Source organism: Ranitomeya imitator, chromosome 9, assembly GCF_032444005.1.
Source record: "Ranitomeya imitator isolate aRanImi1 chromosome 9, aRanImi1.pri, whole genome shotgun sequence".
NCBI lineage: Eukaryota > Metazoa > Chordata > Amphibia > Anura > Dendrobatidae > Ranitomeya > Ranitomeya imitator.
This window is the reverse complement of record NC_091290.1, coordinates 28946371-28963059: the sequence shown is the minus strand read 5'-3', so window position 1 is coordinate 28963059 and position 16689 is coordinate 28946371. Positions and strand designations below refer to the sequence as shown.

The 16689-nt window shown below is 45.7% G+C and overlaps 1 protein-coding gene across 4 annotated transcripts in view; it reads left to right on the top strand.

The window, feature by feature from the left end:
- Window positions 1-7300: 7300 nt before the first annotated feature.
- The window catches only part of SF1 (splicing factor 1), a 31868-nt gene continuing 22479 nt past the window's right edge, over window positions 7301-16689 (top strand). For all 4 annotated transcript variants that reach the window (XM_069738872.1, XM_069738871.1, XM_069738870.1 and 1 more), the window contains exon 1: window positions 7301-7362. Coding sequence is in view for 2 of the 4 variants with exons in the window: in XM_069738870.1 (XP_069594971.1) it covers window positions 7359-7362 (4 nt within the window). In the remaining 2 variants the exon portion in view is untranslated. The remainder of the gene's footprint in view (window positions 7363-16689) is intronic.

Genomic DNA, 16689 nt, shown 5'->3' with positions numbered 1-16689 from the left:
TTATTTTTTTGTCACCAGAGAGAATCTCCAAACAGTCATAGACAATTTGTTCTGCAAGCACGTTAGGTTTTATATTTGTCACCCTAGAATAGGGGCTGGCAGGGACATAACGGAGAGCCGACGTCGAACTTACGGTGCCAATCGCCGCTGTCAGACAGGCTATCAGCATGATAGGGTCCTGTTAGGGGGCAACAAAAAATGTAACTGTCCCAATAACTTGTCATGTGGCCTTTAGCATCAATTACAGCTTGACAAAGATGTCTTCTGCTGTTCACAAGTAGAGCTATTGTCTGCTGCAGCATGCCATCACTCATCTTAAAAAGTGGCCCTCGGGTCATTGAGGTTCTGGGGTATACTACTGGGATTTGGGTCTGGAGAAAGTGCAGGCCATTCCCTTTAGGGTACCCCAGTTTCTAGCAGCTGTTCCCTAATGATGTGACCTCGATGAGCTGGAACATTGTCCGCCATGAAAATGAAATTAGGTCTGTTTGTGCAAAGGCACAATGACTGAATTTAACCCCTTATTGACGTCGGACGGAATAGTACATCCGACGTCAGTACCCCCGCTTTGAGGTGGGCTTCAGCGCTGAGCCCACCTCAAAGCCGCGATGTCAGCTGTTTTGAACAGCTGACATGTGCCCGCAATAGGCGCGGGCGGAATAGCGATCCGCTTGCGTTTATTAACTAGTTAAATGCCGCTGTCAAACTCTGACAGCGGCATTTAAAAGCGCTTCCGGCCGTCGGGCCGGAAATGCGTGCACCGCTGACCCCGTCATGTGATCGGGGGTCAGCGGTGCATCGGCATGACAACCAGAGATCTCCTGCAGACCTCTATGGTTGTTGATGCCAGATTGCTGTGAGCGCCACCCTGTGGTCAGCGCTCATAGCAGTGCTGTAATTCTGCTACATAGGAGCGATCTGAGCATCGCCCCTATGTAGCAGAGCCGATCAGGCTATTTATTATTATTATTATTTATTTATGTAGCACCATTGATTCCATGGTGCTTTACATGAGAAAGGGTTACATACAAATTACAGATATCACTTACAGTAAACAAACTAACAATGACAGACTGATACAGAGGGGCGAGGACCCTGCCCTTGCGGGCTTACATTCTACAGGATTATGGAGAAGGAGACAGTAGGTTGAGGGTTGCAGGAGCTCCGGTGTTGGTGAGGCGGTAGCTCCGGTAGTGGTGAGGAGGCAGCGGGGTCAGTGCAGGCTGTAGGCTTTCCTGAAGAGGTGGGTTTTCAGGTTCCGTCTGAAGGATCCGAATGTGGTTGATAATCGGACATGTTGGGGCAGAGAATTCCAGAGGATGGGGGATATTCGGGAGAAGTCTTGGAGGCGGTTGGGTGAAGAGCGAATAAGTGTGGAGGAGAGAAGGAGGTCTTTGGAGGACCGGAGATCACGTGAGGGAAGATATCGGGATATTAGTTCAGAGATATATGGAGGAGACGGGTTATAGACGGCTTTGTAGGTCCGTGTTAGTAATTTGAACTTGATACACTGAGGGAATGGGAGCCAGTGAAGAGATTTGCAGAGGGGGGAAGCAGAGGAGTAGCGAGGAGAGAGATGAATTAGTCGGGCAGCAGAGTTAAGGATGGACTGGAGAGGTGCAAGGGTGTTAGCAGGGAGGCCACAGAAAAGGATGTTGCAGTAGTCAAGGTGGGAGATGATGAGGGCATGCACAAGCATTTTAGTAGATAGACGGTTGAGGAAAGGACGGATTCTGGAGATATTTTTGAGCTGAAGGCAACAGGAGGTAGAAAGAGCTTGGATGTGTGGTTTGAAGGACAGGGCAGAGTCGAAGATTACACCGAGGCAGCGGACTTCCGGTGTGGGGGAAAGCATGATGTCATTGATTGCGATAGGTCAGGTATGGAAGATCTATGGGATGGAGGAAAGATGATGAGTTCAGAGGCTATGGCAGCTTCTAGCCTCCCATGGAGGCTATTGAAGCATGGCAAGTGTTAAAAAAAAAAAAAAGTTTTTAAAAATATGAAAAAAATAAAAACATGTTGAAATCACCCTCCTTTCACCCCATTCAAAATAAAACAATAAAAATAAATAAAACCTACACATATTTGGTATCGCCGCATTCAGAATCGCCCGATCTAGCAATAAAAAAAACACGGATTAACCTGATCGCTAAATGGCGTAGCGAGGAAAAAAAAATTGAAACTTCAGAATTACGTTTTCATGATCACCGCTACATTGCACTAAAATGCAATAACGGGCGATGAAAAGATCGTATCTGCACCGAAATGGTATCATTAAAAACATCAGCTCGGTACCCAATAAATAAGCCCTCACCCAACCCCAGATCATGAAAAATGGAGACACTACGGGTATTGGAAAATTGCGCACTTTTTTTCTTTTTTTTCTTCCAGCAAAGTTTGGAAATTTTTTTCACCACTTTGATAAAAAGCAACCTGTTTGGTGTCTATGAACTCGTAATGACCTGGAGAATCATAATGACAGGTCAGTTTTAGCATTTAGTGAACCTAGCAAAAAAAAAAAAAAAAGCCAAATAAAAAACAAGTTGGGGATTGCACTTTTTTTTGCAATTTCACGGCACTTGGAATTTTTTTTCCCCGTTTTCCAGTACACTACATAGTAAAACCAATGGTGTTGCTCAAAAGTACAACTCGTCAAGCAAGAATTATGCCTGCACATAGACATATTGACGAAAAAATAAAAAGGTTATGGCTCTGGGATGGAGGGGGAGTGAAAAACGGATACCGAAAAAAGCTCCATTAAGGGTTTAATGTTATTCACGTAGTAGGGGCTTGTCACAGTGAAGGGCAGTTCTGTAATCCAGTGTAGATGCTCCCTGGCCCATGCAACATGATGACGTCTGTGCCTGATGGTGTGGTCAGATACCCTTGCAGGTTGTCTGGCATGCAGACCACACTGTTGTAAATAGTTTTAAATGGTCTGATGTGACATTTGGATGCCTCTCACCTCCATTAACTGTGCCTGGAGTTGTGCGTTATTCATCACCCGGTTCCGAAGGACATTGTTCACAATGAAGTGTGGGATGTAGCCAAAGAACAACCACTTCTCTGCGTTTCTGAGACTCTTCTAGTCTTTCTGTGACACTCTAAGCTCCGTGGCCTCTTCTGTCAGACAACTTCCTGCTTGAAGCCTTGCAATGGTGAGGAACTGATGGATCAATTGTTAAAGGGACACTGTCACCTGAATTTGGAGGGAACAATCTTCAGCCATGGAGGCGGGGTTTTGGGGTTTTTGATTCACCCTTTCCTTACCCGCTGGCTGCATGCTGGCTGGAATATTGGACTGAAGTTCATTCTCTGTCCTCCATAGTACACGCCTGCACAAAGCAAGATTGCCTTGCGCAGGCGTGTACTATGGAGGACAGAGAATGAACTTCAATCCAATTTTGCAGCCAGCATGCAGCCAGCGGGTAAGGAAAGGGTGAATCAAAAACCCCAAAACCCAGCCTCCATGGCTGAAGATTGTTCCCTCCAAATTCAGGTGACAGTGTCCCTTTAAGTGTCGTCTTTGTCTAATGTCAAAATGTGATGAAGGGGGACTGTTTAATACCAGTTCTAATTGAACTATATTGGGCAATTCATGGATCAAATCTCTATTGTGAATTTTGCACTTAAGATCCTTATTAGAGAACAGCAAGTTGTGAGAAAAGAAAGTACTGAAATATTGAACAGTTGGATTCAAACATTTGGAGACTGTCACATTACGTTCACCTGAGAAGGTTAGTGTATTTTAGGTTTATCCTGAAATTTTGACCTAAAGCCAAATATCCCTACCTCTTTTTCTGCCCCTCAGGTGTTTTTAATTACAGGAGGATTCTACCTTCCCATAGAGATGTAGACTTTAGTCTAGGAGAGGATTCACATTTGGTAGGTCCCAGCAACGAGAGTCGCCTTATCGTGGTTGCCGGGTACACATGAATTGGCCAATTTATGCACTAAGTATTCTCAATGTTTCTATTTTTTTAGTGCAGTAATGCAATTCAATTTTCATATTTCATGTTTGCATGCTAGAGTGCTCACTTTACTTGTTTAGTTGTATATGGACATTGCTAGTCTTAGTAAGCACCTGTTCACACCTGTTTGGACGTGATGGACAGTCTTTTGATATTTATTTACAACCCAAAACAGCTATTCAACACTTTTCGGTTCTCTCCTTTGTCCCCCACAGCACCTCCCCCTTTCTCATCTCCGCAGAAGATTGACATCAGGCAAAGATTTTACCTAAAATCACCACAGCCCTTCCACATTGCTACTCAACCCTCCTCCTCCAAAACCAGCTTCTCCACCATAACAGAAGATCATATTTCCTCTTTAGGCCGGGGTCACACTTGCGAGGGTTATGCGAGAAACTCGCATGAATACCCATTGCTGCCGCCGGCACTCGGGACCGGAGTGTGCGGCTGCATGTATTTCTATACAGCTGAACGCTCCATTTCTGAGTGCCGGCGGCAGCGCCGAGTATTGATTCGAGAGACTCGTGTGAGTTTCTCGCATCACGTTCGCAAGTGTGACTCCGGTCTTAGTCTCCAGATCACATCTCATGTTGAAGTGTGTGTAGCCCATCGACTATCTATCCCCCACTTCCTCAAGATGGCTGGACCATCATTGTAAATACATCATTGTAAATACACACCTGTTCTTTGTATCTCCCCCACCTCATTGCAGATTGTAAGCTCTCACGAGCAGGGGCGGCTTATTTTGCTTTAATTATTGGTAACGTTGTTACTTATGACTATTGTGCTTGAAACTGTTAAACTGTAAAGCGCTGCAGAATATGTTGGCGCTATATAAATAAAGATTATTATTTTATCTCGCCACCTGTGAACTTGACCCAATCACATCCTACCTCATCCCAAACCTCACCACAGTTCATCCCAACCTTAACCCATCTCTTCAACTTGTCATTGACATCTGGTGTCTTCCCCTCATGCTTCAAACATGCCTCGATCACACTCATCCTCTCTATCCAGCTATCGCTTCATATCACTTCTCCCCTTTGCCTCAAAACTACTGGAACAACAAGTCCATTTTAAACTGTCCTCACTTCTCCAGCTCCCCCTCTTTGACCGCTTACAACTGCACCATTCCTCTGAAACTGCCCTGACAAAACTACCTAAAGACCTACTAACTGCCAAATCCAAACACTATTCGGTCCTCCTCCTCCTGGACCAGTCTTCTACCATAGACACCGTGGACCATTCCCTCTTACTACATTCTTTCTTCTATTGGCATCACAAACTTGGCCCTAGCCTGGATCTCTTTATATCTAACAGACCGGACATTCTCACACACACTCACTCACTCTCACACACACACACACACACACTCTCACACACACTCACTCTCACACTCCATCTTGCCCCATATCTATTGGGGTCCCCCAGGTTCAGTTCTAGGCCCTCTGCTCTTCTCCATATACACCTTCGGCCTTGGACAGCTCATACAGTCCCATGGCTTTCAGTATCACCTCTATGCTAATACGTAGATCTACATCTTTGGACCAGATATCCCCTCCCTACAATCCAGAATCCCACAATATCTGTCTGCTATTTCATCTTTGTTCTCTGCTAGATTTCTAAAACTTAACATGGATAAAACCAAACTCCTCATCTTTCAACCACCTCACTCAACCCCTTAACACACCTATCCATCAAACAAAATGGCTGCCCACTCTCCCTATTTCTGCAAGCTCGCTGCCTCAGGGTAATCCTCGACTCTGATCTCTTCTTCAAACCACACATCCAAGCCCTTTCCACTTCCTGCCAACTCCAAAATATCTCCCAGATCCACACATTCCTCAGCCAAGAATCTGCAAAAATACTAGTGCATGCCCTCATCATCTCCTGCCTCGACTACTGCAACCTCCTGCTCTGCAGCCTCTCTTTTAACACTCTCGCACCCCTCCAGTCTATTCTAAACTCTGCTGCCCGACTAATCCACCTGTACCCTCGCTATTCCCTGGCCTCTCTCAATCCTTGCACTGGCTCCCCATTATCCAAAGATGCCAGTTCAAAACCCTAACCATGACATACAAAGCCATCCACAACCTGTCTCCTCCATACATCTGTGACCTCGTCTCCCGGTACTTACCTGCACGCAACCTCCGATCCTCACAAGATCTCCTTCTCTACTCCCCTCTTCCCACAATCCCATCAGCCTTTTCCTGTGCATCCTCCCTTCCCTGGAACTCTATCCTAACTTATCAGACTCTCTCCTACCGTGGAAACCTCCAGGAGCCTGAAGACCTACCTCTTCCAACAACCTACAGTAACCCTTGTTCCACCATACTGCTGCACAACTACCTGTACCCTCCCCCCATCCCTTGTAGCCTGTGAGCCCTCGCGGCAGGGTCCTCTCTCCTCCTGTACCAGTCGGTGACTCTTTTTGTTAAAGACTATACTTGTGTATACCCCTTGTCACATATAAAGCGCCATGGAAGAAATGGCGTGAATAATAGTAAATTGTGGTTCTCCAGATGGCTCATTCTCGGTGCGTTTCGAAGTTGGACTACTCCTGATGAAGAACTTCGTCCAACTTCAAAATGTGAAGAGCAAAAGCTGCATTCTCCTTCTACCAGTCATTTTGATTTTTTTTTTTTTTTGGCAGCACAGACCACCTCCCCTCCCACCAAAAAAAAATGGCTTTATGAGAACTGATCTATGTCTGTATTGTCCCTGCGGTTTCCCACTAGTATGTGGTTGGATAGGACTAGTTCTACCTCTTTCATAGGTCCCATTTTCAGTCACAGAATTCTGAGGAAAAACAAAATTCTCCAGCTCCCCAGCTAAGAGACTGTGCTGGAAAAACTCTATCCCACAGCCTTTACATGCGCTGTCACGTTTTACCACAGTGCCACTACTGAACATTTGCCGCCATTTTCCCACATAAACGCGTCTACAAGGAGACGCGAAAAAAAAAAAAAAAAAAATCCCTCACACACTTTGCAAAATGGCGGCGATAGACCGGATGACAGAAAACACATGCACGGAAAGCGAGCGCGCGTTTCAAGAAGGAGGCGTGTCCCGCGCTGTGATAGGCCAGGATACGACAGGTTAGCCACGCCTCCTTTATTAACAGCGCTTTCTTGCACCGCCGCTCACTTGATTGGCATATTCACTGTCCTATCACAGCTCGTTAATTACGTCACGTCCTTTTCCCTCAGACCAGATGCGAAAGCTTTTTCGCCATCCAATCACAGAAACCGCCTTACCAACCAATGAACGCCGTAAGTGGGCGGAGTAACCAAGCTTATAAAAGGTCCAGCTGGCAACGCAAGCGCGCACTCAAGTCATCTTGGGAGAGAGAGATAGAGGCCTGTGATCAGTCGTGGCCGCAAAATGGGTAAGGGAGAGGCCTATTGTGCACGACGTTTACGGCTTGTTGCTGCTGAACGCTTTCCTGCAGCTGATAATGGCGCATAAATAATGGACAAGGACTCGGTTTTGTCGGTCGCCGGTCCCCGTGTGTGTGAGAACAGCTGTGGCGGCTCCAGACGGGCCCAGCAGCGATGCTGACACGTGTGCTGCTCGTTCTGTGACCAGGCATAGACTAAAGCCTGCTATTATGTGGGGTTTCTTGGCATTTGTTGTCATGGTAACTCTAAAAAGCGAATAAAGTAGGCACCGTCCGTCGTTATCGGCGTCCAAATATTAGTTGTGTAGATTCGTTGTGTTTTTGATGGTGTTTATGGTGTAACTTGAGGTTTTGCGTCGTATCCGTCCACACGGTGATGCAGAATTGATGACAGAATCTGAATTTCGGAACTTTTAAAGGATTTGGCTATTAAACTTGGTGCAAATCTATTCACCGGACCCATGCCGGCGACTTTGGGTTTAGGGTTACACCCTCGGTGGTCCCGTCGAGGCCTACGTCCGAACCCCCACGCAAAACGAGATTTGGGAGCATTCACTCGTAGTTTATAATGGTGGAGTCGGGAAGGCTACTTTCACACTAGCGTTTTTTGACGTGCGTCATTTTGGAGAAAAAAAAAAACGCATCCTGCAAAGTTGCTCGCAGGATGCGTTTTTTCTCCATAGACTTGCATTTTCGACGTATGGCCACACGTCATGCGACGGATGGATCGTGTTTTGCCGGACCGTCGGCACAAAAAGTGACATAACTTTTTTTTGTGTGACGTGTCTGTCATTTCCGACCGCGCATGCGCGGCTAAAACTCCACCCCCTCCTCCCCGGACATTACAATGGGGCAGCGGATGTGGTGTAAACCTGCATACGCTACCCCCGTTGTTCATTTATTTCACAACGTCCGTCGGGCCGACACGTGGCGACGGCCCTGTACCGACGAAAGTGTGAAAGTAGCCTAAGCCAAACCTCCGACTCCTCAATTTCCGTGACTCCGACTCAACCAAAATGGGCTGTGACTCCCAACTCAACAGCCTTGGGTGCTGGCAGAGGAAAGGTGCACTGTCGCGCATCATCTTCAGGCGTATATGCCTACTGGAGGCGGACTCCGAAGTAGTGGACTGTCTGGGTGCCTGTCTTCTGTTGGCGTTTATATGCCCAAAAGATGATGCACGTTTGCAACGCCAGAGCTCCTGTAGTCTATGGTCCCATTGGTGCATACACCTGAGTCCCGTTATGCGGGGGGCTTGAACGTATGCCCTAACTGGGCTGCCAAGCGTGTAACTAAATGCAGTGTGAAGGCGCCGCAGTCAGCGATCTCATGCCGTCAGTGGGTCTTTCTACCTCCCAGTATCTACAGCTCTTCTTTTGATTACCCATCATTTTAGCGTGGCGCATGCTTATTGTCACGCCAGTCCGTTTAACCAAGAGCTGCAGATGCTGAGGTAGGTGGCAATTCTCAGGGCCCCCATCTGATGGCCCAAATTGATAAGAGTCCAGTTAATCGATTTGCATCGACTGTTGTCCAGATATGCTATAAAATTATTAAATTTGCCAGTCCCAGGATGACTTTTTCTTGACCTAACTTGTATCATACGCGAGATGTGAATGCTGCAGACATTAAAGAGAGCCTGTCACCCCCGACCCCAGGCCTATTAAAGTAAAAGAGCCACCTTCAGCAGCACTAAGGCTGCATTCTGTGAAGGTGGCTCTTATGTTTAGTATCCCTAGGAGTGCTTAAATATTCACTTATAAATTTCGTGCCATACCTGTATCGCGTCAGGGATGTATGATTTCTCCCTGATACAAGCGCCTCACAGCCGTCCATCATCCCCCTTTGGCCTTCGGGCTTGTGCCTGCGCTCTGCAATTATTTCTCGGGCATGTGCCGTTTGCGCTGCCCTGGAACTTACATCAAGTGATTAAGGCCTCTTTCACACTTCCCTTTTTTACATTCAGTCACAATCCGTCAAAATGTTGAAAAGACGGATAATGTGCTGATTGTAAAAAAACGGGTGCACTGGAGCCGTTTTTTGGATGGACCCGTCGAGGCAGTTGTTGCCAGAATTGGCTATGTGCACACGTTGTGTATGCATCTTCGCCGCAGTTTTTCGCAGAGAAGACGCATACACAACACAACTCAAGATAAAAATAATAAAAAAAATCGTGATATTCTTACCTTCCGGCGTCCCGCACAGCCCCTGCAGCCTTCCCGATGCTCCGTTCCCAGTGATGCAGAGCGAGACAATGACCTGTCACGTGAGGTAGCGGTCTTTCGATGTCATTGGGTCACTTCGCTATGCATCACTGGGAACGGAGCATCGGGAAGGCTGCAGGGGCTGTGCGGGACACCGGAATGTAAGAATGTCACCATTTTTTTAAATAATTTTTAACATATTCTTTTACTATTGATGCTGCATAGGCAGCATCAATAGTAAAAAGACCGAGAATTTTCCTGATGGGAAATTCTTCCGCGCATGCGCAGTTTGAAAAGCCTGTACCTGTCGCTGGATTCCTGCTTTTCACAGTCAGCGACGGATCCTGCGTCCATAGGCTTCCATTATAGCCAACAACGGACAGCACAGGATCTGTCGCTGAGGCATTTTCCGACGTACAGAAAAAAGGTTCCTCTGTGCGTTGTCCCCGCCCGACAGACAGTGATTTTACGACGGAACCAGTGCACGACGGACGAAACGTGAGGCGATCCGTCGCTAATACAAGTCTGAGAGAGAAAAACGGGTCCAGCAGCACCATTTCCTGCATCCGTTTTTTTTCTTCACAAAACGGATTGTGACGGAAGTGTGGAAGAGGCCTTAGTAGATCGTGCCTGCACACAGTGTTATGATATATTCACACTGAGGGGCTGGGGATCTGGCGCGATCTACTTACGTCACTTTAAAAGTTCCAGGGCAGCGCGCACGGCGCATGCCTGAGAAATAATTGTAGAGCGCCGGTGACGGCACAAGACAGAGAGGAGGCGGCGCACGGGATGATGGATGGCTGCAAGGCGCTTGTCGGAGAAATCATACGTCCCTGACACAATGCAGGTATGGCACGAAATTTATGAAAGTGATTATTTCAGCATTCCTAGGGATACTAAATATACAGTAAGAGCCACCCTCACAGAATGCAGCCTTAGTGCTACTAACGGTGGCTCGTTTACCTTAATAGGGCCTGTGGGGGGGGGGAAGTGACGGGCTCCCTTTTAAAGGCAACCTGTCACCAGGTTTGGCCGATATAAGATGCGGCCACCGCCTTTCGGGGCTTATATACAGCACTCTATAATTCTGTAGATAAGCCCCACGATCCAACCTGAAAGATAAGAAAAATAAGTTTTATTATACTCACCCAGGGGCGGTCCGGTCAGATGGGTGTCGCAGGTCCAGCGTCTCCCATCTTCTTATGATAGCCACCCTCCTGCTTGTCTTATGGCTCCCCGACATCGCGCTTCTGCGCAGGCGTACTTCTCTACAATGTTGAGGGCAGAGCAAAGTACTGAACTACGCAGGCGCCTGCAAAGGTCAGACACACCCAGCGCCTGCACACTGCAGTACTTTGCTCTGCCCTCAACAGGGCAGCTAAGTACGCCTGCACAGGAGCGCCATCTCGGGGAGCCTTGAAACGAGCAGGAGGGAGGTGATCATGAGAAGATGGGGCCCCGGTTCTGCGACACCCATCGTACTGGACCACCCCGCAGGCAAGTGTAATAACTTATTTTTCTTCTTACAGGTCGGATCTGGGGTATATATCTACAGCATTATAGAATGTTGTGTACAAGCCCTGAAAGGCGGTGGCCGCATCTTATATCTGTCAAACCTGGTGACAGATTCCCTTTAACCCCTTAAGCCCCGAGGGTGGTTTGCACGTTAATGACCGGGCCAATTTTTACAATTCTGACCACTGTCCCTTTATGAGGTTATAACTCTGGAACGCTTCAACGGATCTTGGCGATTCTGACAGTTTTCTCGTGATGTATTGTACTTCATGATAGTGGTAAAATTTATTCGATATAACTTGTGTTTATTTGGGAAAAAAATGGAAATTTGGCGAAAATTTTGCAATTTTCCAACTTTGAATTTTTATACCCTTAAATCGCAGAGATATGTCATGCAAAATACTTAATAAGTAACATTTCCCACATGTCTACTTTACATCAGCACAATTTTGGAACCAAAATTTTTTTTTGTTAGGGAGTTATAAGGGTTAAAAGTTGACCAGCAATTTCTCATTTTTGCAACACCATTTTTTTTTTAGGGACCACATCTCATTTGAAGTCATTTTGAGGGGTCTATATGATAGAAAATACCCAAGTGTGACACCATTCTAAAAACTGCACCCCTCAAGGTGCTCAAAACCACATTCAAGAAGTTTATTAACCCTTCAGGTGTTTTACAGGAATTTTTGGAATGTTTAAATAAAAATTAACATTTAACTTTTTTTCACACAAAATTTATTTCAGCTCCAATTTGTTTTTTTACCAAGGGTAACAGGAGAAAATGAACCCCAAAAGTTGTTGTACAATTTGTCCTGAGCACGTTGATACCCCTTATGTGGGGATAAACCACTGTTTGGGCACATGGCAGAGCTCGGAAGGAAAGGAGCGACATTTGATTTTTCAATGCAAAATTGACTGGAATTGAGATGGGACGCCATGTTGCGTTTGGAGAGCCCCTGATGTGCCTAAACATTGAAACCCCCCACAAGTGACACCATTTTGGAAAGTAGACCCCTTAAGGAACTTATCTAGATGTATGGTGAGAACTTTGACCCACCAAGTGTTTCATAGAAGTTTATAATGCAGAGCCGTAAAAATAAAAAATCATATTTTTTCACAAAAATGATCTTTTTGCCCCCAATTTTTTATTTTCCCAAGGGTAAGAGAAGAAATTAGACCACAAAAGTTGTTGTGCAATTGGTCTGAGTACGCTGATACCCCATATGTGGGTGTAAACCATTGTTTGGGCGCATGGCAGAGCTCGGAAAGGAAAGAGCGCCATTTGAGTTTTCAATGCAAAATTTACTGGAATTGAGATGGGACGCCATGTTGCGTTTGGAGAGCCCCTGATGTGCCTAAACATTGAAACCCCCCACAAGTGAAACCATTTTGGAAAGTAGACCCCCTAAGAATCTTATCTAGATGTGTTTTGAGAGCTTTGAGCCCCCAAGTGTTTCACTACAGTTTATAACGCAGAGCCGTGAAAATAAAAATTCTTTTTTTTTTTCACAAAAATGATTTTTTCGTCCCCAGTTTTGTATTTTCACAATTGTAACAGGATAAATTGGACCCCAAAGGTTGTTGTCCAATTTGTCCTGTGTACGCTGATACCCCATATGTGGGGGGGAAGCACTGTTTGGGCGCATGGCAGAGCTCGGAAGGGAAGGAGCACCATTTGGAATACAGACTTAGATGGATTGGTCTGCAGGCGTCACATTGCATTTGCAGAGCCCCTGATGTACCCAAACAGTAGAAACCCCCCACAAGTGACCCCATATTGGAAACTAGACCCCCCCCAAGGAACTTATCTAGATGTGTTGTGAGAACTTTGAACCCCCAAGTGTTTCACTACAGTTTATAACGCAGAGCCGTGAAAATAAAAAAAATCTTATTTTTCCCACAAAAATGATTTTTAGCCCCCCACATTTTTATTTTCCCAAGGATAACAAGAGAACTTGGACCCCAAAAGTTGTTGTCCAATTTGTCCTGAGTACGCTGATACCCCATATGTTGGGGTAAACCCCTGTTTGGGCGCACCGGAGAGCTCGGAAGGGAAGGAGCACGGTTTTACTTTTTCAACACAGAATAGGCTGGAATTGAGATCGGAAGCCATGTTGCGTTTGGAGAGCCTCTGATGTGCCTGAACAGTGGAAACTCCCCAATTCTACCTGAAACCCTAACCCTAACACACCCCTAACCCTAATCCCAACGGTAACCCTAACCACACCCCTAACCCTGACACACCCCTAATTCTAATCCCAATCCTAATCCCAACCGTAAATATAATCCAAACCCCAACCCTAACTTTAGCCCCAACCCTAACTTTAGCCCCAACCCTAACTTTAGCCCCAACCCTAACTTTAGCCTAAACCCTATCCCTAACTTTAGCTCCATCCCTAGCCCTAACCCTAGCCCTGATGGGAAAATGGAAATAAATACATTTTTTTAATTTTATTATTTTTCCCTAACTAAGGGGGTGATGAAGGGGGGGTTGATTTACTTTTATAGCGTTTTTTATATCGGATTTTTATGATTGGCAGCCGTCACACACTAAAATAGGTTTTTTTTATTATAGCAAAAAAGTTTTTGCATCTCCACATTTTGAGACCTATAATTTTTCCATTTTTTGGTCCACAGAGTCATGTGAGGTCTTGTTTTTTGCGGGACGAGTTGACGTTTTTATTGGTAACATTTTTGGACACGTGACCGTTTTTGATCACTTTTTATTCTGATTTTTTGTGAGGCAGAATGACCAAAAACCAGCTATTCATGAATTTCTTTTGGGGGAGGCGTTTATACCGTTTCGCGTTTGGTAAAGTGGATGAAGCAGTTTTATTCGTCGGGTCAGTACGATTACAGCGATACCTCATTTATATTATTTTTTTATGTTTTGGCGCTTTTATACGATAAAAGCTATTTTATAGAAAAAATAATTATTTTGGCATCGCTTTATTCTCAGGACTATAACTTTTTTATTTTTTTGCTTATTATGGTTTGTGGCGGCTCGTTTTTTGCGGGACAAGATGACATTTTCAGTGGTACCATGGTTTATATCCGTCTTTTTGATCACGTTTTATTCCACTTTTTGTTCGGCGGTATGATAATAAAGCATTGTTTTTTGGCTCGTTTTTTTTTTTTTTTCTTACGGTGTTCACTGAAGGGGTTAACTAGTGGGACAGTTTTATAGGTCGGGTCGTTACGGACGCGGCGATACTAAATATGTGTACTTTTATTGTTTTTTTGTTTTTTTTTTAGAGAAAGAAATGTATTTATGGGAATAATATTTTTTTATTTATTTATTTAGTAATTTTTTTTTTTTTTTTTTTACACGTGGAAATTTTTTCTTTTACTTTCTCCCAGGGGGGGACATCACAGATCGCCGATCTTACAGTTTGCACAGCACTCTGTAAGATCGGCGATCTCACTGACATCGCTGCAGGCTTACAGAGCTGCAGGCGACCCGGAAGTGCTCCCTGCAGGACCCGGATGCAGCCCAGCGGCCATTTTGGATCCGGGGACTGCAGGGAGAAGACGCTGGGTACACGGTGAGTACATCACCGTGTACCGATCGTCTCAGGGAAGCCCGCAGGGAGCCCCCTCCCTGCGTGATGCTTCCCTGTACCGCCGGCACATCGCGATCATGTTTGATCGCGGTGTGCCGGGGGTTAATGTGTCGGGAGCGGTCCGTGACCGCTCCTGGCACATAGTGCCGGATGTCAGCTGCGATAGTCAGCTGACACCCGGCCGCGATCGGCCGCGCTCCCCCCGTGAGCGCGGCCGATCCCATATGACGTACTATCCCGTCACTGGGAATTAAGTCCCAGGTCACCTGGACGGGATAGTACGTCATATGGGATTAAGGGGTTAAACTGTATGTAGTGGAGATGTATTGATGCCACTGAAGGAATCTCTGCAAGCAGTGATTGTCTGCAGTGCTCACATATTTGTTAAAGCGTGAAGATCAGAAACCAGGATAAATTGCCTCTTCAGAGCGGAAGAGGACTAGATCGCTTGTGCGTCCTATTGGGAGTATCCTAAGTCAATATCAACGCATGCGTTTTTTTGCGGCAAAAAAAAGCCTCTAGAAATTACCACATGTTGCATTTCCGCAACAAAACGCAAGCATAGAAACGACACATGCGTCGTTAAACGCGGCCAAACGCATACAAAAAAAAGCATGCGTTTTTAATGTTAAATATAGGGAAAAAACGCATGCGTTTATATGCGTTAAAACGCAGCCGCAAAAAACGCAATTGTGAAACCAGCCTAACTTTTTTTAAGCCGATGGTGGTCAATTTGCCTTTTTATAGACCGGCCGACCGCACTTCCATGCACACGGGACGTTTAACATGAACATTCTGCGTTCATAGAATATAATTGTTCTCGGCAGCACATGTCCTGTGTGCCAGGGCAATGTGCTGCCGAGAAAGGCACAAAGATCATTTCATAAGCTGGACAAGCATATTGCTCGTTCGTCAGTCGATTGGTTGTCCGTTTCTACAAGACGATGATTTGGTGGTGCGCCTTCCTAGGAATCCTTGTAGCCCATTTTCAGCTAGTGTAAATGCATCTCAACGTTCTAGCTTTTAAAATTGTATTTTAAAAAAATGTAAAGGGTTATTTCCATCGCTCTTTTCATATTTATGTGTAACTTATACACTTCTGGCTCATGCTCGGCTTGTTTTCTGTGTGACGTCTTTAAGGGGTTGCCCACTACTCAGACAGCGCCTCCTCAATCAGTTTCCCCGTCGGGGAGCAGGCGGTGATGTAACTGCGAGTATGTGATTTAGGGTACCGTCACACAGTGCAATTTTGATCGCTATGATGGCACGATTCGTGACGTTCGAGCGATATAGTTACGATATCGCAGTGTCTGACACGCTCCTGCGATCAGGGACCCCGCTGAGAATCGTACGTCGTAGCAGATCGTTTGAAACTTTCTTTCGTCGTCTAGTGTCCCGCTGTGGCGGCATGATCGCATGGTGTAACATATATCGTATACGATGTGCGCATAGTAACCAACGGCTTCTACATCGCACATACGTCATGAAATTATCGCTCCAGCGTCGTAGATTGCAAAGTGTGACAGCAGTCTACGACGCTTGAGCGATATTTTTACGATGCTGGAGCGTCACGGATCGTACCGTTGTAGCGATGAAAATTGCACTGTGTGACGGTACCCTTACAAACTTCCGGCCACATTCCGACTAGACTGTATGCCGCCTCGCTCAGTACTCTTGCATTGAGCAAGGTTGCATCCATGTAGTCGGCACAAGGCCCAAAATCTGTACAGGTCAGCACCTACTAGGGATCCTCCTGTAACATGGTCAATATCAAGTTGAAGTCCATCTAGTTGGCACATGGCCACATGTATGGAAATCGCATGCACAGGAGAATCTTCAACAGCTTAAAGCCGGACAACCCCTTTTAAGTCTTAACTATTTACCCTTCACCATGAAAATTAGCGACTTTGACCCCTACATTTCATTCTTCCACTAATTTCTTTCAAATGTTTTTTTTTTTTCCTGGTATTTTCTGTTGTCTAAGCTCATGTAAATCAAGTACAGGCTGCTTTGTAACCATACTATATATT